This window comes from Tachyglossus aculeatus, chromosome 4 (genome assembly GCF_015852505.1).
Source record: "Tachyglossus aculeatus isolate mTacAcu1 chromosome 4, mTacAcu1.pri, whole genome shotgun sequence".
NCBI classification, from domain to species: domain Eukaryota; kingdom Metazoa; phylum Chordata; class Mammalia; order Monotremata; family Tachyglossidae; genus Tachyglossus; species Tachyglossus aculeatus.
The window spans coordinates 72,282,474-72,305,616 of NC_052069.1; the positions used below are offsets into that span (position 1 = coordinate 72,282,474).

The 23,143-nt window shown below is 38.5% G+C and overlaps 1 protein-coding gene across 1 annotated transcript in view; it reads left to right on the plus strand.

The window, feature by feature from the left end:
- Positions 1–23,143, plus strand: part of CSMD3 (CUB and Sushi multiple domains 3) — a 781,433-nt gene that overhangs the window by 441,090 nt on the left and 317,200 nt on the right. Inside the window, exons 16-20 of the mRNA XM_038745631.1 lie at positions 2,482–2,620; positions 5,778–5,965; positions 10,117–10,305; positions 14,170–14,286; positions 22,730–22,945. Coding sequence (XP_038601559.1) covers positions 2,482–2,620; positions 5,778–5,965; positions 10,117–10,305; positions 14,170–14,286; positions 22,730–22,945 — 849 coding nt within the window. The remainder of the gene's footprint in view (positions 1–2,481; positions 2,621–5,777; positions 5,966–10,116; positions 10,306–14,169; positions 14,287–22,729; positions 22,946–23,143) is intronic.

The following is a 23,143-nucleotide window of genomic DNA, read 5'->3' on the forward strand; positions in this document are numbered from 1 at the left end:
CGAGCCTTTACCTATGGGGAATATTTTCCAAACATTGAATCCTATGGATGCCTTCATTAATCCTACCTCCTTATGTCCAATTAGAGGGAATCAAAGCTATATTCAGTCCTGACGCATGCTGACTACTGAAGAAGGAGCACTTTTCTACGATATTGCCTGAACACAGAAAATTCTGTCCATCTTATAACTGTTTTTTGCTACTCTACCCAAAATGAGTCTGGATGATCCTCTTAAACAGAGATCCTGAATGCCAGTGTACCATTTCAGTGATGTGAGAATTCATTATGGAAGATCATCCCAATCCTTTTTTTTCCTTGAGTTACTCGTGAGCTGTTTTGATTTTGATTAGTTAGGATTTTGACCATCCCCGAGCTCCTGTTTCTGCCAGTACTCTCATATTCCATTATTATTATTGTTTTTTATTTTCTTATTTTACACAAATAAAAATTTGTGTAATTTGTGCTTGAATTCCACAGGTGCATAATTCCTATAATGCTTTAGGAGAGAATGTATATACTGATTTCAGTGTCAGAGAAACTATTTTTGAATGAATGTAAAGTTTAATGGATTAAGTGCTTTTTTTTTGTTTTGGGAGACTAACCTTATGTTCTGCCACGGAGTTGGGGTTTGACCTTGGAAAAAATTCTTTCAGGAGAGTGCAAACATGGTGTTCTGTGTGTCTTAGAGCTAAAATAGTTAAACAATCTTTATTCCATATTGTTCTTACATTGTAAAATACAATAGTTTAAGTGCTTATTATGTGCCAGGTATTGTGCTATAAGCACTGAGGAAGATACTAGTCAATCATATCAGACACGATCCTTATTCCATATGTGGTTCACAATCTAGCAGGGAAAAAGTACAGGTATTTAACCTTTTTTATACAGAGGAGGAAACTGGGGCCTAGAAAAGTGATTTGCCCAGCAGGAAAGTGGCAGAGGCAGAATTGGAACCCAGGTCTTCTGATTCCTAGGCCCATGGCTGTTCAACTAGGCCATGCTGCTGTTAAAAAAAATGATCTTTTTCATCTTTTTGAAGCCTAAGGATAGTGTAAGATTGTCTTACAATTTTCTTGTGTTAGTTAAATTAAAACTTCTTTAGGTTATTATTGTACATATTTGATATCATTATTTTAGATGTGTTCATATATATGTATCATAAGAACAAGTTTACAGTGTCTCGTTTGTATCTCACCACTGATTTCTTCACCCTTCGTATCCATCAGACCATAGCTTTCCCCATCTTCAAAACCCTTCTATGATGACATCTCTTCCAGGAGACATTCCTCAAGAAATCTGAAATCACCCACTTTACATCCCACAACTGCCATTTCATCCCATTGGTGCCACTTCCCTTATCTGTAAGTTGTACTTTCCAAGTGCTTAGTACAGTGCTTGTCAAAAAAGTAAGCACTCAATAAATAGTATTGTTTGATTGTTTCTTCCAAGTGCTTTGCACACTGCTGTCTACAGAGAGTAGTAGAGAAGCAGCGTGGCTAAATGGAAAGAGCACGGGCTTTGGAGTCAGAGGTCATGGGTTTGAATCCCGGCTCCGTCACGTCTGCTGTGTGACCTTGGGCAAGTCACTTAACTTCTTGGAGCCTCAGTTACCTCATCTGTAAAATGGGGATGATGACTGTGAGCTCCACGTGGGACAACCTGATCACCTTGTATCCCCCCCAGTGCTTAGAACAGTGCTTTGCACATAGTAAGCGCTTAACAAATGCCATCATCATTATTATTATTAGTGCTCAATAAATGCTATTGATTGCTTTCTTGCGCTCTTGTTTTCATCATCTTCAGAGCCTCAAAATAGATCTATTCTATATAACAAATTAAGGAACTTAGGAAGATATGTTGATTCTTTAGTCCACCAATAATACAAGTGGAATTAAGAATTTACCTCATGTTATCTTTCTTAGGATCCTGAAAGTCATTTCCAAAGATTAGGGAATAGCTCTAATTAGGGATGACCTGGATAAATATTGTGCCTATCCATACATATCCCATGTGCTTTACAACTATATAGAACATCTTTTCTTTAATTATAAGTAATATACGTACTTCTTAAGGTTGGTATTCTTGGATGCAGTTATGCAAAGGAGTATAAGTCTTGTCAAGGGAAGGAAAAGACTACTTCCAGGGCATCCGGCTCCACTGCTTGTCTGCTGTGTGACCTTGGACAAGTCACTTGACTTCTCTGTGCCTCAGTTATTTAAAATGGGGTTTGTGTCCCATGTGGGACAAGGACTATGTCCAACCTGATTAGCTTGTATCCTCCACAGTGGGTAGTACAGTGTCTGGCATATAGTAAGTGCTTAACAAATACCATTATTATTATTATCCATTTGCTTCTAAATGATGATTTAGTCATAGGCCAATGATACAATCAACTGTTTCCTAAGATGATATATGTAATGTGTATTCCTGGGTTAGCAGATCTTATTCTCATTTGTTTTCTCTCTACAAACATTTGTTTTAGCTCCATGTGGTGGGCATTTTTCATCACCCAGTGGAGTAATCCTTTCCCCAGGATGGCCGGGCTATTATAAAGATTCCTTGAATTGTGAGTGGGTGATTGAAGCTGAACCTGGACACTCTATCAAAATAACATTTGAAAGGTCTTGAAAACTATTTTTCTTCTTTTATATATCTTTTACGTTTTTTGCTTTTTCCTGTATAAAATTCATGCTATATTTTGATTGGACTAACCAAACTTATGATTTATGTAGATTTTCTGTCTGTTTTAATCTCCCATTCTATCTAAGGGAAGCTAATCTGTTTGACTGTGCCATGGTCTTATTGAGAAACACTTGCACAATCATATATATATATATATATATATATCTCCTGAGTTATAGATGGTTGTTCTTTTAACATTGTTCGTACTTTACCTTTTCTTCAAAAAAAATGTGTTATTGTGGTATTCAAAGTCAACTTAAAACTTTTGGTGATGAAAAAGGCAGTAAAAATAATCTTCAGGAGATTTTTTGAAAACATTTTTAAGTAGCTTGAAAAATACTTTACTACTTTGGCTGATTTTTTTTTCACACAACATGAAAGCAGTATGGTCTAGTGGAAAGAGCATTGATCTGAAAGCCAAAAGACCTAGATCTCTGCTCTGCTCTCCTCCAGCATTTTTCTTCAGCTTGAGCTTGAACAGGCTACTTCACTTCTCTGTGCCTTAGTTTCCTCTTCTGTAAAATGAAAAATAAGCCTGTGAGCCCTTTTTGGGACAGGGACTCTGTCCACTCAATGATATTGCCTGGCACATAAGAAGGACTTAACAAATACCATGAAAACCAACAACAATAAAAATATTCAAATAGATTCTCCCCTCTGAGATGGGAAGAATGTTATAATATTTCCTCCTAGCTTCAGAGGGTTGAATAAAAGAAGTTAGTGACGATTCTCCCAAAACTACCAGGTGTGAGAGCTTTACTATACAATCCTTCCACCTCCTTCTCCCCTATTAATCTTTAGTTGCCCAATCCATTTATTCATTTTTAAATAGCATGATGCTGTCAAGTTTCAGATATTATAAATAACATTTGAGATGGTCAAAATGCCATGAGGAACCCAATCATTAGCCACATTTGTTAATAAATATATTGAGGGTAGGAACAGTAGCACTGTAATTCTGCAAAACTGACTTTAGCTCTTTTAACAAGGGACATTCAATAAAGGTTGTTGAAGGACTGACTTTCTTACGTTTACCAATTCTTGGCCTTGTCTGCTGCAGTTACCACAATATATAGTTCCAGTGATTTGTTATTTTTATAATGAAAGGTTCTTTCCCAAATTCTCTCTGTCCTCAATTAAAGCCCATATCTGTGTTCATATTCAGGTTTAAATACTTTAAGGACCAATGCTTTTTCTTTCAGTGAGTGTATTTTGAGTGCTGTAGCTGAGTATACCAGAGAGTAATTTACATAGTAATTCCCTGAACAAAACAGATTGTTGTGCAAAGTATCTGGAATAATAAAAGCCATAATACAGGCAATATATTCATTTGAACAATTTAGTGTCTTCCTCTGGAATCCTTCAGGTTTTGTGGTATTATTCCAGCCAACAGGTATTTTAAGGAAATGACAAGTTCTAGTTGCAAAGCTAGTTGTAAGCCTTGCTTATGAAATAAATTGCATTATTTGAATCTACATTTCAACATGTTAAAACATTAGAACAGAAAATAATGAATATTTCAGCTGCTCATCTGAAATTGTTATGAATTATAAACTTAATTATGACCATTTATATAAAATAAAATTCTTAATCCTATCATAGGTGGTTGTAACAAGTCCTTCTTGTCCTTATAATTGTCCGTTTATTTGAAGCAGCATTGAATAAATCAAGAAAAATCTACAAGTTTAGTTAGATTTTACCTTATTGGTAAAATAAAGGTAGAATAGAGAATGTAAAGGTAGAATGTCATACATCTTGACATATCACTTTAATATGAGGAAAGTATTTGTGGTGCTATCTGAATGCCCTCAGAATTTCTAAAACGGCAGTGCTGACTTCAATATATTTTTCACTGGAAAAACTGAGAAGACAGAGGTAATAGTAATTGCAACTGACAATTTTGTACTGAAATATGATTTGTTTCAGAATTTAATTAATTTCCATATTCTGCAAAATAAAAAAAGTTGAGAAGTGAAACTTGGGGTTTTGGAAGTTCAGTTTTTCAATTCTAAGTACAGTCTAAGATTCTTCACTTCATTCACAATCTATAAATCTTAGAAATCCATAGGATTCTGAGTTGATAATTCAGCAAAAAACTTACTAGTTTAACTGTAGAAAGTAATTTTTACCTTGTATTTTTAATATAAAATAATTTGAGACAAAAATGAAATAGTATGCTATCCATGTTGAACAGATGTCAAAGAACTAAATTTGAAGTTAATCTCAAATAACCTAAACAGTTGCAAAAACGTAATATAACAGTATTTGTACACATTTGCCTGTCCTTTGGGTTTGAAAATAATGCTAATAATGCTCTGCAAGTGTGGCTGACAAGATCAATGTCTAGTAGAGAAGCAGTTTGGCTCAGTGGAAAGAGCATGGGCTTGGGAGTCAGAGGTCATGGGTTCTAATCCTGGCTCCATCACTTGTCAGCTGTGTGACTTAAGGCAAGTCACTTAACTTCTCTGGGCCTCGGTTCCCTCATCTGTAAAATGGGGATTAAGACTGTGAGCCCCATGTGGGACAACCTGATTGCCTTGTATCCCCACCCCCCAGCACTTAGAACAGTGCTTGGCACATATTAAGCGCTTAACAAATGCCATTATTATTATTAAACAGTCCCTTCCACGGCAAAACAAAGCTTCCTTAGTAGTGATTGTTAAAAATCACATTGGAAATATATTGATATTCAGTAAATTACGGCAGTTAGTTGCCATACAGAAAAATTTATTCATCTCCTTTTTAGAAAAGAAGGATAAGCTACATAGTAGGTAAATGAAAAATGCTTAGTAAAATATTCATGGACTGTGCTATGCATTTATTTGATGGCAACGCTGTGTATTAAATTGAAAACACCTCATCCTTGAAAATCACCTATCACCTTATGATTTACATAAGGCAAGGTATCATAGGATAATTAAGTTGCTATCATACAATTAATTTATCAGACTTCAAATATATATATGTGTATATATATATACATAAAGCAAATGAATGATTCACATACAGTTTGAGAGGGGGGAAAATGCTATTACAATGATAGTTTGTTATCTATGTTTATTATGTGCTTATTCGTATGTTTTTCTCATTATTTAGATTCCAGACGGAACTCAATTATGATGTTTTGGAAGTTCATGATGGACCAAATCTTTTGTCACCCCTTCTTGGATCTTACAATGGAACACAAGTCCCCCAGTTTTTATTTAGTAGCAGCAATTTCATATATCTACTCTTTACAACCGATAACAGCCGTTCTAATAATGGATTCAAAATTCATTATGAAAGTAAGTACTATCAAACTGTTCTCCTGATTTCTGAATAAGAATGCTAATTTTTAAAATGTACTTTCTGGATCACAATCTATACACCTACCATTTATTTCATTTTATAATCAATTTTGGGAGAATGTATATAATGTCACTGTTAAACTAAGACAGTGATAGCTAGAAAATAGTTTGCAGTTGTATAATGTACAGCTCAGCTTCACTGAACAGAAAGCTTGTAAACAGTGCAAACTATATCAATCGTATTTTTGAGCGCTTACTGTGTGCAGAGCACTGTACTAAGCGCTTGAATATAAATATATTAATATATCTTCTGTATTTAATTAAACTAAAAACTACTTATTTAAATATGCATTGATTGTATCTACCATATGATTTGACTTGAACTCTCTCCCAATGCAAAACTCTTCACATAGTAAGCACTCAATAAATGCCATTGATTGATTGATTGATTGACTGTATCTATACTTTCCTGCTCATTCTCACTGTAGGTAGTCAATCTGAGTTTTCCTCCATTGAATTAGAAGCTTCTCAGGCAGGGAGCATGTTTATTACTTTATTGTTTTCTCCCAAGCCTAATATAATGTGTAACATGCAGTAAAACCCCCTCAAATGCTTCAGCTGCTCCTGCTACTTTTTTGTATGATATGACACAGTTGAGTCTTGAGTAAACAGGGGCCTAGTAAAGCCAGTTAAACTTGTATCCAGACCACCGTCAGTTTTCTGGGATACCATCTGGTGAGACTACTGCTTCAGAAAAGCCATTATTAGCCTTTGAGGACTGGAAGTAATCTACCCTAAACAAGATTATTTTGCAGTCTTTAAGGAAGGGTGATAATGGCTAAACTCTTGAAGGCAGGCTCTGTGTCTTAATATTACTGTACTTTCCCAAGAATGCATTACAGAGTCTTGTATTCATCTACTACTCAATACTTCTGATTCATTCAGTCATATTCATTGAGTGCTTACTGTGTGTCTGATGAGTGGCATACTGTGCTGTCTCTCTCTCTCTCTCTCTCTTTCTCTCTCCTTATTCAGTTGTCATTTGTATTTGAAAAAGAAGCCACTGATGGTAAAGTTCACCTTTGAGTGCTTGTGAGGCTTAAAAGGCCAATATCCACAGTCCCAGACAAATTGGGTTTACAAAAAGGGTGTAACTTGTTGCATTGTTTTACTTAATGTTTGTAGTGCCAGGGTCTATTTTATCTGGGCAGGGATTGTTTCTCTTTATTGTTGAATTGTATTTTCCAAGCACTTAATATAGGGCTCTGTACGTAGTAAGTGCTCAATAAATACGGTTGAATGAATAAATGAATGAATCTATATCCTTCTTGTATCTTTTTCTGTATGAAACTTTTGATTAGAGAGATCCACTCTCTTCTGGGTGGTAGTCACCTCATATACATATACCGTTAGTCCTCCCATAATATGGGGATTGTGTTATTGAAAAATTCCAGGCTAAGGCAAGCTCATCTCATGCCCAACACTATGCTCATGTGTCTCTTTCTTTTGAAACCAGTCTATCCTAACACACATGACCAAATTCTGCTGCTGTATTCAATCCAAAATTAATATTTATTATCAGTCAATCAGTGATATTTACTGAGCACTTACTCTTGTGCAGAGCAATCAGACATTAAAATAAATTATAGATGTGTTACATAAGTGCTGTGGGGCTGAAGATATAGTGAATATAAATAATTAAAGGATATGGGTCTAAGTGCATTTTGATGCAGAAAGAAGAGGAAGTAGGGGAAATTAGGGCTAAATTGGAGAAGACCTCTTGGAGGAGATGTGATTTTTAGTACAACTTTGAAGGTGGGAAGAGTGGGTAGTCTGTTGTATGTGAAAAGGGAGGGAGTTCCAGGCCCGAAGTATGATGTGGGTAAGGGATCTGCAATGAGATAGAAGAAATCAAGATAGAGTGAGTAGGTTGATTTTAGGGGAGTGAAGTGTGTGGGCCGGGTTGTAGCTTTTGTCATATGCTGTCGAGTCATGTCCCACCCATAGTGATGACAGGGACACTTCTCTACCAGAACCCACCCCCGCCCTCCATCTGCAATCATTCCGGTAGTATATCCAGAGAGTTTTAGGAAATCATTAAAGTAGGGTTAGAATGTGAGAGTTGATTGAGGGCTTAAAGCTGATGCTAAGGAATTCTGTTCAATACAGAAGTAGAAGGCATCCACTTGAGGTTAATAAGGACTGAGAAGACAAGTAGTTGTTATAGGCAGGGAACATGTCTACAACTCTCTTGTGTTGTACTCTTCCAAGTGCTTAGTACTGTGCAGTGCACACAGTAAGCACTTAATAAATATGATTTATTGATTGAATGGATTTTTAGAAAAATAATCTTGGCAGTAGAAAAAAGTAAAGGGGAAAAACAGAAGGCAGGGAGATCAATGAGGAGACTGATGCAATAGTTAAGAAGGCTTATGTTGAGTGCTTGGATCAGCATAATATCAATATGGATGGAAAGGATAAGGCAGATTTTCAAGATGTGAAGGTAGAAGGTCACAAAAGGTGATATATTGAATAAGAGAAATGAGTCAAGGATAATCCCAAGTTTACAGGGTTGAGAGACAAGAGAGTGGTATTGCCTCTAGCAATGAGAAAATAAAGGGAAGGGACAGGGTTTGAGTGGGAGCACTGTATTAAAAGCTTGGGAAGCTAGAATAAAGTCTAGATGGGGAGATAGGCATTAAAATAAATTATGGAGATGTACATAAGTTAAGTGAGGCTGTGGGTGGGCTGATATAAAGTGCTTTAAAGAGTATTGATCCAAGTGTATAGGCAATGCAGAAGGAAGAGTAAGTAGGAAAATGAGGGCTTATTCTGGGAAGACGTCTTGAAAGTGATGTGATTTTAGTAAGGTTTTGAAGGTGGGAAGTGTGATATTCTGTCATATATCAGGGGAGGGTGTTCCAATCCAGGGGGAGAGCATGGACACGGGTTCCATAGTGAAACAGATGAGATTATAGTACAGAACTTTATGATAAAACTAACTATAAAAGCTACACACAAACACACAATCACAACACACATAGCTGCGTTGTGATACATTTTTACAACTGACAACTTGCCTTTCTGCCTCTTGGTGGATAATCTTCCGATAACCTCTGTTTCTACACCCCATTCTTATGCAACATCACAGGCTGCTAGCCATTTGGCTGCTGGCTACCAAATGCCTGTTAATAATAACAATTTTGTACATGTTAAGTGTTTACTATGTGCCAAGCACTGTTCTGAGCACTAGGGTAGATGCAAGTTAATCAGGTTGAACACAGTCCCTATTCCACGTGGGCACTTAATTTCCATTTAACTGAGGTCCAGAGAAGTGAGGTGATTTGCCCAAGGTCACCCAGCAGACATGTGGCGGAGTCAACATTATTGTGACATCAAGCTACTACTGGCAGTATCTATTTTCCTGTCACTGATCAGGGTGTTGTGTCACAAAGCATTTGGCCAATGGCTACTTAAAATGGAAAAGAGCTGGGGAAAAAATGTGAAGATAAAATAGGATACATTTGCACAAGGTTCAAAGGCCATATTCATATCAGCATATTATTTTCTGTCTTTACCACTGCTTGGCACTGAGGAGGCATTTAACAAATACCATTAGATTCATTCATTCAATCGTATTTATTGAGCAGTTACTGTGTGCAGAGCACTGTACTAAGTGCTTGGGAAGTACAAGTTGGCAACATATTCCAACTACCTCAATTACTAGTGTTTATTGGGTGCCTACAGTTTGCAGACCACTGTATCCCATAGAAGTTTGTGCTTTGGAATTAGTAACATGATCCTTGCCCCCAGGGAGCTTACAATTTAGCTGGAGAGTCAGACAAGAAAATAAATTGTATATGAGAAAAAGAGTATAAATATATGTGCTTAAAGTGCTAAGGTAAGTTGTGAATTTTGAGGGTTCAGGCAGTATGAAAGTGTGTCGGCATCCATTTAGGGAATATAAAATGGAGAGACACATTCCTTGCCCACAACAAGCTTACAGTCTAGAGGGGAAGTCCCATTAAGACTCCCACCTATATGTAAGAATTTACAAAAGATGTTTGATCCATCATGTCAGTGTTATCCGTAAAACTGCATATAGAAACCGGTTTTATCCTTTAATCATTTTTTTTTTAATTTTCTAGGTGTTACAGTAAATACATATTCATGTCTGGATCCTGGCATACCAGTGCATGGACAGCGTTATGGTTATGATTTTTCTATCGGCTCTGCCGTGTCATTCAGCTGTGATCCAGGATATAGGCTAAGCCATGAAGAACCACTCTTATGTGAAAAAAATCACTGGTGGAGTCATTCACTTCCAACATGTGATGGTAAAAGTCAATGAAGTGACTGTGTACTTGATGTAATTTTGAAAAGAACATGTTTTAATAGGTATATTTGGGGTACCTATTCAGGAAGGAAAAAAATGCAAATAGCAGAGTAATCATCACCAAGGCAAAAAATTAAAGTAAATAAGCATTTTTAAATGCAATGCTTGTGCAGTGATGTTCAGTGAAAGTAGGGTTGTAGCTGTGTTTGTCACTGGGAGATTTCATGTTGTTTCAGTATTTGAGTTGTTGTACTGCAGAGCATTGTAATGTATTTAGCAGGCCAATAAATTGACTAATTTTAGGAACACTGCCTTTTTAAAATGAGGAGTTGTCAAGGATCAATGAAAAATAATCAATTTTATAGAGGACTAAAGATAGGACTAAAGAAGCCAGGATGGTATGGCATAAGTATTCTTCCTCTGTCCTTTCTGAACTTTTAAGGATAGGAAACATTGATACCCAAGAGTTCCTAAACAACAGCAATATGAAAAAGCTGCTTCTAAATAGGTCTCACCTCATCTAGTTGCTTTCGTTTTCCATTATGTCTCATACTCATACCAATACCGTACCCCTTTTGGCAGCTTTCATTTATTTTTTTAATGGTATTTGTTAAATGCTTACTATGTGCCAGGCACTGAACTAAGCACTGGGGTAGGTACGAGGTAATGAGGTGGCACACACTCTCTGCCCTGTGTGGGACTCATAGTCTTACAGATTAAGATGATGTAACTGAGGCAAAGATAAATTAAGTGAATTGCCCGAAGGTCACACAGTATATAATTGCCAGAGCCAGATTTAGAACCCAGATCCTCCTGACTCCCAGACTAATGCTCTCTCCACTAGACCACCCTGCTTCTCTTCTTTCACACCCACAATTTTCACTTCACCACTGAGCCTTTTCCCAAGATGTCCCTCCATCTAACTCTTATTCTGCTTTTTTTCTTATTCCTGACCTTTTTCTCCAATGTGCATTCCTCATTTCCAGTTGAAAGGAGCCTTTCCCAATTAGCCTCCCCAAGCTTCCCTATGCCAATACAGTTTTACTGCCTTTTAAAATGTTCACTCATTCCTTCCCTTCTCTTTACATTTATAATATTGTGTGTGTTCTTGTGTGTTTGATTTCGTGAACATAGCTATGATGTTGCTTGGTTGTCAGAAAATCCTGCAAATGTATCAGGAGTTCCTGGACAATCAATATGCAACTCTTAAGGTAGAGCAGAATTACTGGAGAGGGAAGTTTGAAAGGAGCTTTGGTGTGGACCATTTGGGATTCAACATGATTAGGCCAGAGTTCCTGGTTTAGTATAGGGGTAACAAGATGGGTAGACAAGCACTGAATGGTCTTAGCTAAATGTCTCTGTCTAATTGCCCTGTTATGTTTTGAGAGTACCTCTCACTTAATACATAGTGCTACTAAATCTTGTGATCTTGGCCCTTAGATAACTTTCTCTGATTTATATGTTCACCTTCATGGAAAGTATCTGATAATTTGTCATTTAAGTCTTTCATGCGCATCAGGCAGAAACTCCTCACCCTGGGCTTCAAGGCTGTCCATCACCTGGCCCCCTCCTACCTCACCTCCCTTCTCTCCTTCTACTGCCCAGCCCGCAACCTACGCTCCTCCACCGCTAAACTCCTCACTGTACCTCGTTCTCGCCTCTCCCGCCGTCGACCCCCAGCCCACGTCATCTCCCGGGCCTGGAATGCCCTCCCTCTGCCCCTCCGCCAAGCTAGCTCTCTTCCTCCCTTCAAGGCCCTGCTGAGAGCTCACCTCCTCCAGGAGGCCTTCCCAGACTGAGCCCCTTCCTTCCTCTCCCCCTCGTCCCCCTCTCCATCCCCCCATCTTACCTCCTTCCCTTCCCCACAGCACCTGTATATATGTATATATGGTTGTACATATTTATTACTCTATTTATTTATTTATTTATTTATTTATTTATTTTACTTGTAATTTCTTTCCTATTTATTTTATTTTGTTGGTATGTTTGGTTCTGTTCTCTGTCTCCCCCTTTTAGACTGTGAGCCCACTGTTGGGTAGGGACTGTCTCTATGTGTTGCCAATTTGTACTTCCCAAGCGCTTAGTACAGTGCTCTGCACATACTAAGCGCTCAATAAATACGATTGATTGATTGATTGATTGATTTCATTGCCTAGATTCCTAATAGGTTATTCAGACATCACTGCAATGCAAAAGTGTTATTTATTACTTTTCCCAGCCCCACAATCACCTACATCTAAGCCCATTCTCAAGGAATTTCAAATTCCTGTGTTTCCTCATTTTGAAGAATTTTCTTGTGTTTCTAGGCTTGTAGCTTGGTGGTAAAATTTGTGGAACTAATTAGTATTCCCACAGAAGAGATTCCAATTTTTGACGATGATTATTGAATTATCATTTAACCTTCCTTTCTTTGGACCAAATAACCACAATTGGTTTCATTTTCTCCCCAAGGATCTAATTTTCATCCTTCATTCATCATTCTTTGTCTCTTCGTTAGACACTTCCCAGTTTTTCCCCAACCTTTGTAAAGTGCTCCAGCCCGAACAGGAAAATTACACATTAGTACTTCTATGCTTCATGTTATGCTTTTTTTTCTGTTCCTAAATGTTAAATCTTGCTATGTCCCTATTGAATTTCATTCTATATCTGAAGAACCACTTTTTCAATTTGCACAAAGCACTTTTTGTGTAAATTTAATTTCAATTTCTGTCTTCCAAAATGTTTTCAACTTTACCGTGTAAAGCATGTGCTAACTGTAAAACCATATTTCAGCTCACTTGAGTCATCTAAGACATATTGGCTAGAACTAGTAACATGATATATATGCCAAGGTACAATTAGATTTTTAACACAAACTCTTATAACTGAAGTTGATAACAGGTAAATCCTAACTGAAGTTGATCTAGATCATTGTATTCATTGTTTTTCCTTTCTTTTGTGAGCTATTTTAGAATAAATATTAGTATGTATTAAACACTGTGTGCACAGCACTGTATTAAGCTCTGGGAAATACTATACAGATGTAATCTCTTACATTGGCGATTACATTGATCTGGCACCATTTGCTCTTCATATCAGATTGTTTGATTTCTCCTTTGTGAGGTGGAAATCAATTGTTATTTTGTACTAATATCTTCCCAGACATTGAGAATAGGATGGCAGGTCTGTAATTACTAGAGTCCTCCTTTTCACATTTGTTTTTATAAATGGGAACAAGTTTTTTTTTCCTTTCCTAATTTTTCATGTCCTCCAGGTGTTCCCCCAAAATGAAAGTGTCATGTGGAGAAAAGTGTAAGGCAATACAGAAGCATTTTAATACCAAATCATAATGGAAAGTCATGGAGGCACATGAAAAATGACATATTTTTCTCAAGCCAGCTATATATAACAATTTGGAATGACTATCAATTCCTTCTTAATTTAATGACAAGGACTGTCAACAATTAATTACCCATTTTCATCCCCAGCCCTTTATGTGAATATTGTTTATAATTAAAACTGTACCAGACAAGAGCATTATTCAAGCTTCAATTTAGAATTTGAGCCAGATATACCTAGTGTCCCTATTTCTCTGTAGGATATACATTAACTAGATCACTGGGGAACCATTATAACACTGTTCAGATAAAACTTGTCCACTAGTGATCATTGTGGATGTGTCACCAGAGCTATTAACCCTTTCTTTATAATACATATCAGAAAACATTTGCAGCTGTGGGCAAGGTTATCTTGTGTAGATTCTGTTAATAAACACACATTTTCTCTGATCCATGTAGTTCAGCCAAAGTCAATTTGCAGTTTATTTAAACAGGACTTATCCAGCTGCAATCTTACTGCTCATAGCGATCTATTTCTTTGTTTTCAGCATTATGTGGGGGAGATATAAGGGGACCTAGTGGAACAGTACTATCCCCTGGTTATCCTGACTTCTACCCAAATTCTCTGAATTGCACATGGACTGTAGATGTAACTCATGGAAAAGGTAAGATGATTCATATGTAATTGAAATACTTTTTTAAATGTCACTCTTTTTTATTATATAAAGCACGGCATGTCATTTCCCTTGAGTAAAATCAGATTAGTACTACTATTTGCTGAAAAAAAATATTGATTTTTTACATTTCATTTTTTACATTGAATTTTGACATTCTTCCAATTGTAGAACATCTTTTAAAAGGGCTGAATTTCCTGTTAGTCAAATCAGTTGATAGTGTTAATTAAGCACATGCTATCAGCAACATTATGTTCTTGGGAGAGTAGAATAAATATAACAATTATGAGCCTTACCATCGAAGAACTTACCATCTGTCATATGCACACTTAAAAACCAACAGCACATGTATACGTGTCCATCTAAAAGTAAAATAATCGTATGTAAGTGCTTTATAGTCACAAAACTGTCAAATATTATGTTGGTATCTCTGTTTTTCAAGTGGTATTTGGTAAGTATTTGGTATTTGGCTTATTATATGTCAAGCACTGTTCTAAGTCCTGGAGTAGATACAAGTTAATCAGGTTGGACACAGTCCTTGTCCCACATGAGACTCACAGTCCCCATTTTACAGATTAGGGAACTGAGTCATAGAAAAATTAAGTGACTTGCTCAAGGTCACATATTAGCCAAGTTGAGGAGTGGGGATTAGAGTCCAAGTCCTCTGACTTCTGGACCCATGCTCTTTCCACTAGACCTCTCTGCTTGTCTCTTTCGATGTTGGTAATTTTTCAGGAAATACTGCCAGGAAAAAGTTTATTCAAGTACAAAGAACTTCATCTCTTTCCCTGCAATTAAGTTTGATAGACTTGAATTTCAATCAAACTGTAATAGTAATGAAGTCCCCAACATGAACTGAACAGAAACTGGTAACTAACATTTTTTCTAAACACATACTTATTGAAAGACGTTTAATTCAAGGATCAGCACCTTGACATTTTTTTTTTACTCCCATCAACTCCAAGTGTAAAACTATGAATACATCTCAGAAATATTGCTTGGTACTTCAAGTTAAATTTTCTAAGCCAGTAGTAGAAGCGGAGGAGGCATTTACTGTCAAAGACTGAACTAAGTGCTTGGAAAAGCACAACATAAACAATAGACAAGTTTCCTGCTGACATGGAGGAAGGAAGAAAAGACAGGAGAAAGAAGGTGGGAGGGAGACAGGCAGAGGCTGCCCTAGAGGCTAGCTTTAACCAAGCATTTTAATAAAGGCATATCCCTCCATACTTTCTGCAATTCTTGGCCAATCAAAAATAGTGATCTAGATGTTCCCACTCCCTGAGTCATAATTTGTTGCAGCACCTCTGCTGCATTGCCCTGTGACCAGGAGATGTATATAGTAACAATGGAGCCAGAATGATGTCAACGTAAGTAGTGCGTTAGCTTACCCCAGATCTGGGCAGTTTTGGTTCCGTATTTGAATCGCACCCCAGGTCTATGTCCCACACCAGGTCTATGTGGTCACCAGAGTTGTGATAGCATTGCAGAAGAAACTCCAGGTACCTGTGGCGTAATAGCCTTAATACTAATATGATAGTATTAAGGAAAATAATAAAAGAACACTATAGTATATTCATTGAAAGCATTCGCATGAGACTCTGAAAGGAATAAATGACACGTTAAATTAAAATCTACCTCGATGACCTCTAGACGTAGGCCAGTTTGACTGTGTGATTCAGGAGGGAAAAATCCACCTTTGAAAACCAGACCTACAGCTAAGTCCTACTGATCGGCCCATATGTGCTTTTATCCAGACACAAATCCCTATCATTATTTTGTTACAGGTGTCAAGAATTAGGGATAAATAGATCTATGGGGAGCTCTTTTGTTGAAAAAAAATAACACTTTTAAAGTATGATTTTTTTTATATAATCGTATATATAAATTATATATCAGTTGGGCTTAAGCCTTAGGAAAGCCAGTGGTTTAGTCTTATTTTTTTTCCATTTCAGAGAGTAGATTTCTGGTTGGAAGCACACCGATAGCTGTCTGTTATTTCTGGTTACAATGGATTGATGGCATAGAAAATAAACTACCTTGTATTGCAGAAGAGGGTTTCAGGCAACCTACTGTGTAAATGCAGGTTTAATTAACACTTACGTTTTTGTACTCTTTCAGGTTGTAAGTGTTGATTAAATATGTATTTGCAAGAAAAAGAATGCAACCTGAAGTATCTTTTCCTAGACACCATAGATGTTTTACTTGAAGTTTTGATATTCCAACCCTTCAAAAACTATCTCTGTATTTCACAAATATATCTACTGAGGTCACTGATAAGATACATTTTAAGAGAATAGTTCTATTAAAAATAAAAAGACCAACTTTGCCAAAGAAACTCATTGTAACTATTGCCCTCAATAAAATACACTAAAAAAAGTGTATAGTCCAGACCTACACTTTCAGTGAGAAGTAGACAATTGATGCAGTCTTCTGCATATCTCAGAAAATTATTAAAATGTTCACTAGCCAAATTCATTCATTCATTCAGTCGTATTTATTTAGTGCTTACTGTGTGCAGGGCACTGTACTAAGTGCTTGGGAAGTACAAGTTGGCAACATATAGAGATGGTCCTTACCCAACAGTGGGCTCACAGTCTAGAAGGGGGAGACAGACAACAAAACAAAGCATATTAACAAAATAAAATAAATAGAATAGTAAATATGTACAAGTAAAATAAATAGAGTAATAAATGTGTACAAACATATATACAGGTGCTGTGGGGAGGGGAAGGAGGTAGGGCAGGGAGATGGTGAGGAGGAGAGGAAGTAGGGGGCTCATTCTGGGAAGGCTTCCTGGAGGAGGTGAGCTTTCAGTAGGGCTTTGAAGGGAGGAAGAGAGCTAGCTTGGTGGATGTGCGGAGGGAGGGCATTCCAGGCCAGGGGGAGGACGTGGGCTGGGGGTTGACCGCGGGACAGGTGAGAATGAGGTACAGTGAGTGAAGGTGAAATGAATGAAGGTGAAGCTTGCAGAGCAGGATAATTACTACAACACTTCACTCTGCTTTGCTAGTGTAGATCAGACTTTGACCTCCTGGGAAGGCAAAACCTTAATTGTAGCCCTTAATTCAGGGCTACAAACAGCAGTCCCAGTGAGTGCCCATTTTACCACATTCATTCATTCATTCATTCATTCTTTCAATCGTATTTATTGCAGACCATCTGGGGTCTGAGTAAGGCTCATAATGATAATAATAATAATAATGATGGTACTTGTTAAGCACTTACTATATGCCAAGCACTGTTGTGAGCACTGGGGTAGATACAAGGTAATCAGTGTAGACACAGTCCCTGTCCCACAAGAGGCTCACAGTCTTAATCCCCATTTTACAGATCAGGTATGTGAGGCCCAGAGAAGTAAAGTGACTAGCCCGAGGTCACACAGCAGACTTGTGGTGGAGCTTGGATTAGAACCCATGATCTTCTGACTCCCAGGCTTGTGCTCTATTGACTAAGGCATACTGTTTCTCCATGATGGTTCATGACTGGGACTCCTTATTTCTCCCCATCCTCCTACTGACTGACCCACTCTGCCACTAGATCTGAACCCTAGAACATGGCTGTGGGGAGTGAGAAAAGGATGCCTTACCTGTTAAACCTACTAAATATGAGTGGTCTGCATACCCTGATTCCCCAAACCCAGAAGAGCTTTATCTTCTGTCTTCAGTGACCCCTGCCAACCCTCTGCTGTGGCCACATGTTTGGATTTTGATATTCTATATGCTTCATTTTCTTTGTTGTGATTGTATTTTGTAAACTCTGGGAATATTCTTCTCCTCCTTAAATGTAAGGTTGTAGGGGCTCTTTATATTGATTAAGACTCAGAGTCCCGTGTCGGGCAGAGACTGTGCCCAACCTGATTTGTTTGTATCCAACCCAGTGCTTAGGATAGTTTCTGGCACATAGAAAGTGCTTAACAAATGCCACAGTTATTATTAATTGCTATATTACTTTACAGTAGGTTCAGAAGAATCCAGAAGAATCCACTGTTCATCCTTAAAAAGATAATTGATAATAGTAATGATGAGGGCAATGATGGTACTCCTTAATTGGTAGAAGAAATTCATATTTTTATTCTTATCCCAGTACACCTATTTGGGGAATGTAGCAGTAAAATATCTAGAGAATATACATTTTAGAAATCTTTAATAAGGATAGTAAAATCTGTGTGCTTTTTTTGCTTCATATTTAATTAGACTTAATTCTGTTGACTTTATAGGACCTATTTTCAAAAACTTTGATTATTTTGGAGGCTTTTTCACCATAAAAATCACAAATGATCGTTTTTTTCATTTTTGGTTGCACTTTTTGTCATCTAAACAATAAGGAATACAACATTTTTTAGGAAAATGTCACATAGAATGTAATGCTACATTCCTAACTGTGGATGTTTAGAGAAATAATGTCTCCCAAAGATCTGGATTGATGTGAGACCAGTACCTGACTCAGAAGGCACATCTGCCTTCTTGAGCAGTTCCATTAGTGGCATCAATTTTCCTTAGTTTACATCAAATGTAGAATTCAGAGCTCAGTCCATGAAATCAATCACCCAGCATCAAACATCCCAAATCCCAGTTTCACTGGCCTGTTTTGTGGAATGGTGTGTGAAGGAATACTCAAGTAGCACCTGTATGATAAGCAGAAATAAACAAAAAGTGTGGCCGAAACATTTTAAGAATGCTGTGAATCCCAGTTATCAACGATGTAGCATGACTGAGGGTTGCTGATTAATAATGCCATAGATTGTGTTAATTAGGAATGTAGGGACATTCGAGAACAGAAAAAGTAGGAAGATTGTCAAACTGAGAAGCATAACTGGTGTCAAGAACAAGAACTGGAATCAAGGACAGAAGAGGAACTGTGGTTTTATACATCTAGTGTGTGAGGGATTGTTAGTTGCTAGCCAGTTTTTATTTTCAGTTTACTCCAATATGTGGTAAAAATTTCATCATATAGCATTACTTTCTAACCTAAAAGGCATTCACATATACGTGTTTAAGGCACACAATAATAATTGTGCTGACACTAGTCATATTTGTTAAGTGCTTACTATCTGCAGCATACTGCACTAAGTCCTGGAATAGATATAAGAAAATCAGCTCAGTCCCTATCCCAGTGGGGCTGAGGGTCTAAGGAGAAAGGGAAACACGTATTTCATCTCCAAACTTTCCTTTCCAAACTCCTAGAACGAGTCATCTACACTCACTCTCTCGAATTCCTCAACACCAACTCTCTCCTTGACCCCCTTTAATCTGGCTTCTGTCCCCTACACTCTCTCAAACTGCCCTCACAAAGGTCACCAATGACCTCCTTCTTGCCAAATCCAATGGCTCCTATTCTCTCCTAATCCTTCTTGACCTCTCAGCTGCCTTCTACAATGTGGATCCACCCCTTCTCCTCAACAAGCTCTCCCGCTTTGGTTTCACAGACTCCATCCTCTCCTGGTTCTCCTGTTATCTCTCCGGCTGTTAATTCTCAGTCTCCTGTCTGGGCTTCTCCTCCCATCCCCTTGTTATAGGGGTTCCACAAGGGTCGGTTCTTGGTCGCCTTCTGTTCTCGGTCTACACTCACTCCCTTGGTGAACTCATTCACTCCCACGGCTTCAACTATCATCTCTACGCTGATGACACCCAAATCTACATCTCCACCCCTGCTCTCTCTCCCTCCCCTCAGGCTTGTATCTCCTCCTGCCTTCAGGACATCTCCTTTTGGATGTCTGCCACCATCTAAAACTCAATATGTTCAAGAGTGAACTCCTTATCTTCCGTCCCAAACCCTTTCCTCTCCCTGACTTTCCCATCACTGTAGACAGCACTACCATCCTTCCCATCTCACAAGCCTGTAACCTTGGTTTCATCCTCGACTCCGCTCTCTCATTAACCACTCACATCCAATCCATCCCCAAAATCTGCCAGTCTCACCTCCACAACATCACCAAGATCTGCCCTTTCCTCTCCATCCAAACAGCTACCTTGCTGGTTCAATCTCTCATCCTATCCTGACTGGATTACTGCATCAGCCTCCTCTCTGATCTCCCATCCTCTTGTCTCTCCCCACTTCAGTCTATACTTCACTCTGCTGCCCGGATCATCTTTGTACAGAAACACTCTGGGCATGTTACTCCCCTCCTCAAAAATCCCCAGTGGCTGACTGTCAACCTATGCATCAAGCAAAAACTCCTCACTCTCAGCTTCAAGGCTCTCCATCACCTGGCCCCCTCCTACCTCACCTCCTTTTTCTCCTTCTACAGCCCAGCCTGCACCCTCCACTCCTCTGCCTCTAACCTCCTCACTGTTCCTCGTTCTCGCCTGTCCCACCGGCGACCCCTGGCCCACGTTGTTCCCCTGGCCTGGAATGCCCTCCCTCCACCCATCCACCAAGCTAGCTCTCTTCCTCCCTTCAAAGCCCTACTGAGAGGTCACCTCCTCCAGGAGGCCTTCCCAGACTGAGCTCCCTTTTTCCTCTCCTCCTCCCCACCCCCCAACTCTGTCCTATCTCCTTCCCCTCCCCACAGCACTTGTATATATTTGTACAGATTAATTACTCTATTTATTTTACTTGTACATATTTACTATTCTATTTATTTTGTTAATGATGTGCATATAGCCATAATTCTATTTGTTCTGACAATTTTGTCACCTGTCTACATCTTTTGTTTTGTTGTCTCTCTCTCCCTTCTAGACTTTGAGCCCGTTGTTGGGTAGGGACCATCTGTATACGTTGCCGACTTGTACTTCCCAAGCGCTTAGTATCAATCAATCAATCAATCAATCGTATTTATTGAGCACTTACTATGTGCAGAGCACTGTACTAAGCGCTTGGGAAGTACAAATTGGCAACACATAGAGACAGTCCCTACCCAACAGTGGGCTCACAGTCTAAAAGGGGGAGACAGAGAACAGAACCAAACATACCAACAAAATAAAATAAATAGGATAGAAATGTACAAGTGAAATAAATAAATAAATAAATAAATAGAGTAATAAATATGTACAACCATATATACATATATACAGGTGCTGTGGGGAAGGGAAGGAGGTAAGATGGGGGGATGGAGAGGGGGACGAGGGGGAGAGGAAGGAAGGGGCTCAGTCTGGGAAGGCCTCCTGGAGGAGGTGAGCTCTCAGCAGGGCCTTGAAGGGAGGAAGAGAGCTAGCTTGGCGGAGGGGCGGAGGGAGGGCATTCCAGGCCCGGGGGATGACGTGGGCCGGGGGTCGATGGCGGGACAGGCGAGAACGAGGTACAGTGAGGAGATTAGCGGTGGAGGAGCGGAGGGTGCGGGCTGGGCTGGAGAAGGAGAGAAGGGAGGTGAGGTAGGAGGGGGCGAGGTGATGGATGGACAGCCTTGAAGCCCAGGGTGAGGAGTTTCTGCCTGATGCGCAGATTGAGTGGTAGCCACTGGAGATTTTTGAGGAGGGGAGTAATATGCCCAGAGCGTTTCTGGACAAAGATAATCCGGACAGCAGCATGAAGTATGGATTGAAGTGGAGAGAGACACTGCACACAGTAAGCGCTCAATGAATACTAATGAATGAATAAATCTCCCTTTTGCTGATGAAGAAATTGAGGCAAAGATAAATTAAGTGACTTGCCCAAGATCAAACAGCAAACAAGTGATGAATCGTGGATTAGAATTCCGGTCCCCTGATTCCTTGCTCTTTCCTTAAATAAATAGTAACACTGGTTGACATTACTATTCTTTTTATCATTTTACATGTAGAATTTGCAATTATCTCATTCTAAAATAATTTGCATTTTTCTGATAGAGTTGTTGAAGAATTTAAATAATGAGAAAAATGACTCCTTTTACATTGTTATCCAGTAAATCAACCAGGGGTATTTATTGAGGGCTTATCATGTTCAGAACTCACAATTAAAGGATTTCAAAGATTGTTATCAAATGGTTAAACTGAAATGCAATTAGCATTGCCTAGTGGAGAGACTGTGAATCATAAAACCTGACTACTTACCTGCTGTGTTATTGGATAAATCACTTAACTTCTTGATACGTCTGATCATGTTCAGGAAAATGGAATTAAAAATGCTAGTTCTCCCTCCCTTTTAGACCGTGAGTCCCTTTTGGAACAGGGACTGGTCTAATCTAATTGCATTGTATCTCTCCTAGCACTAAGCACAGTGCTTGGCATAAAGTGAGTGCTTAATAAATATAATTATAATTTGGATGTGAGCAAAGCCAATTCTTGCAGTTCTGAGTCTCATAGTCTTAATAGCAAAATGGCATCCATTTGAAGAAACTTTTCAAAAATATTTTTTTTCAAATTTGTAAATTTTGTATGTTGAATGAAAATTTCCTGACAGTGCATTTGACTTCATGTATCCAGCCAAAATACTGTGTCATCCCAGATTATTAATTGAACTGCATTGTGTTAAAGGTGTGACCCTTGAGAAAATGTTATTTTGTGTTTTATAATAGGAGTGCAGTTTGCCTTTCACACCTTTCACTTGGAAGATCACCATGACTACTTACTAATCACAGAAAACGGTAGTTTTACACAACCTTTGGCACGACTGACAGGCTCAGAAATTCCTTCGGTAATCAACGCTGGCCTCTATGGAAATTTTAGGGCACAATTGCGTTTTATTTCAGACTTTTCCATATCATACGAAGGATTCAACATTACATTTTCTGGTGAGAAACAAAATGCTCTTTTTTCTTACTATGAATAAAATTAAGTCTAGCATTTGGTGGGTCTGAGGATCCCATTATATGCTGCTGGACAGGGAGGATGTTGGTGACAGTCATGGTCATTGGAAGCCGGTCCTCGACCCACCACTACAGGGGAATTGGAAAGAGCTGTTCGGGTGAGGAGAGAGGCTAGAGGGCTTG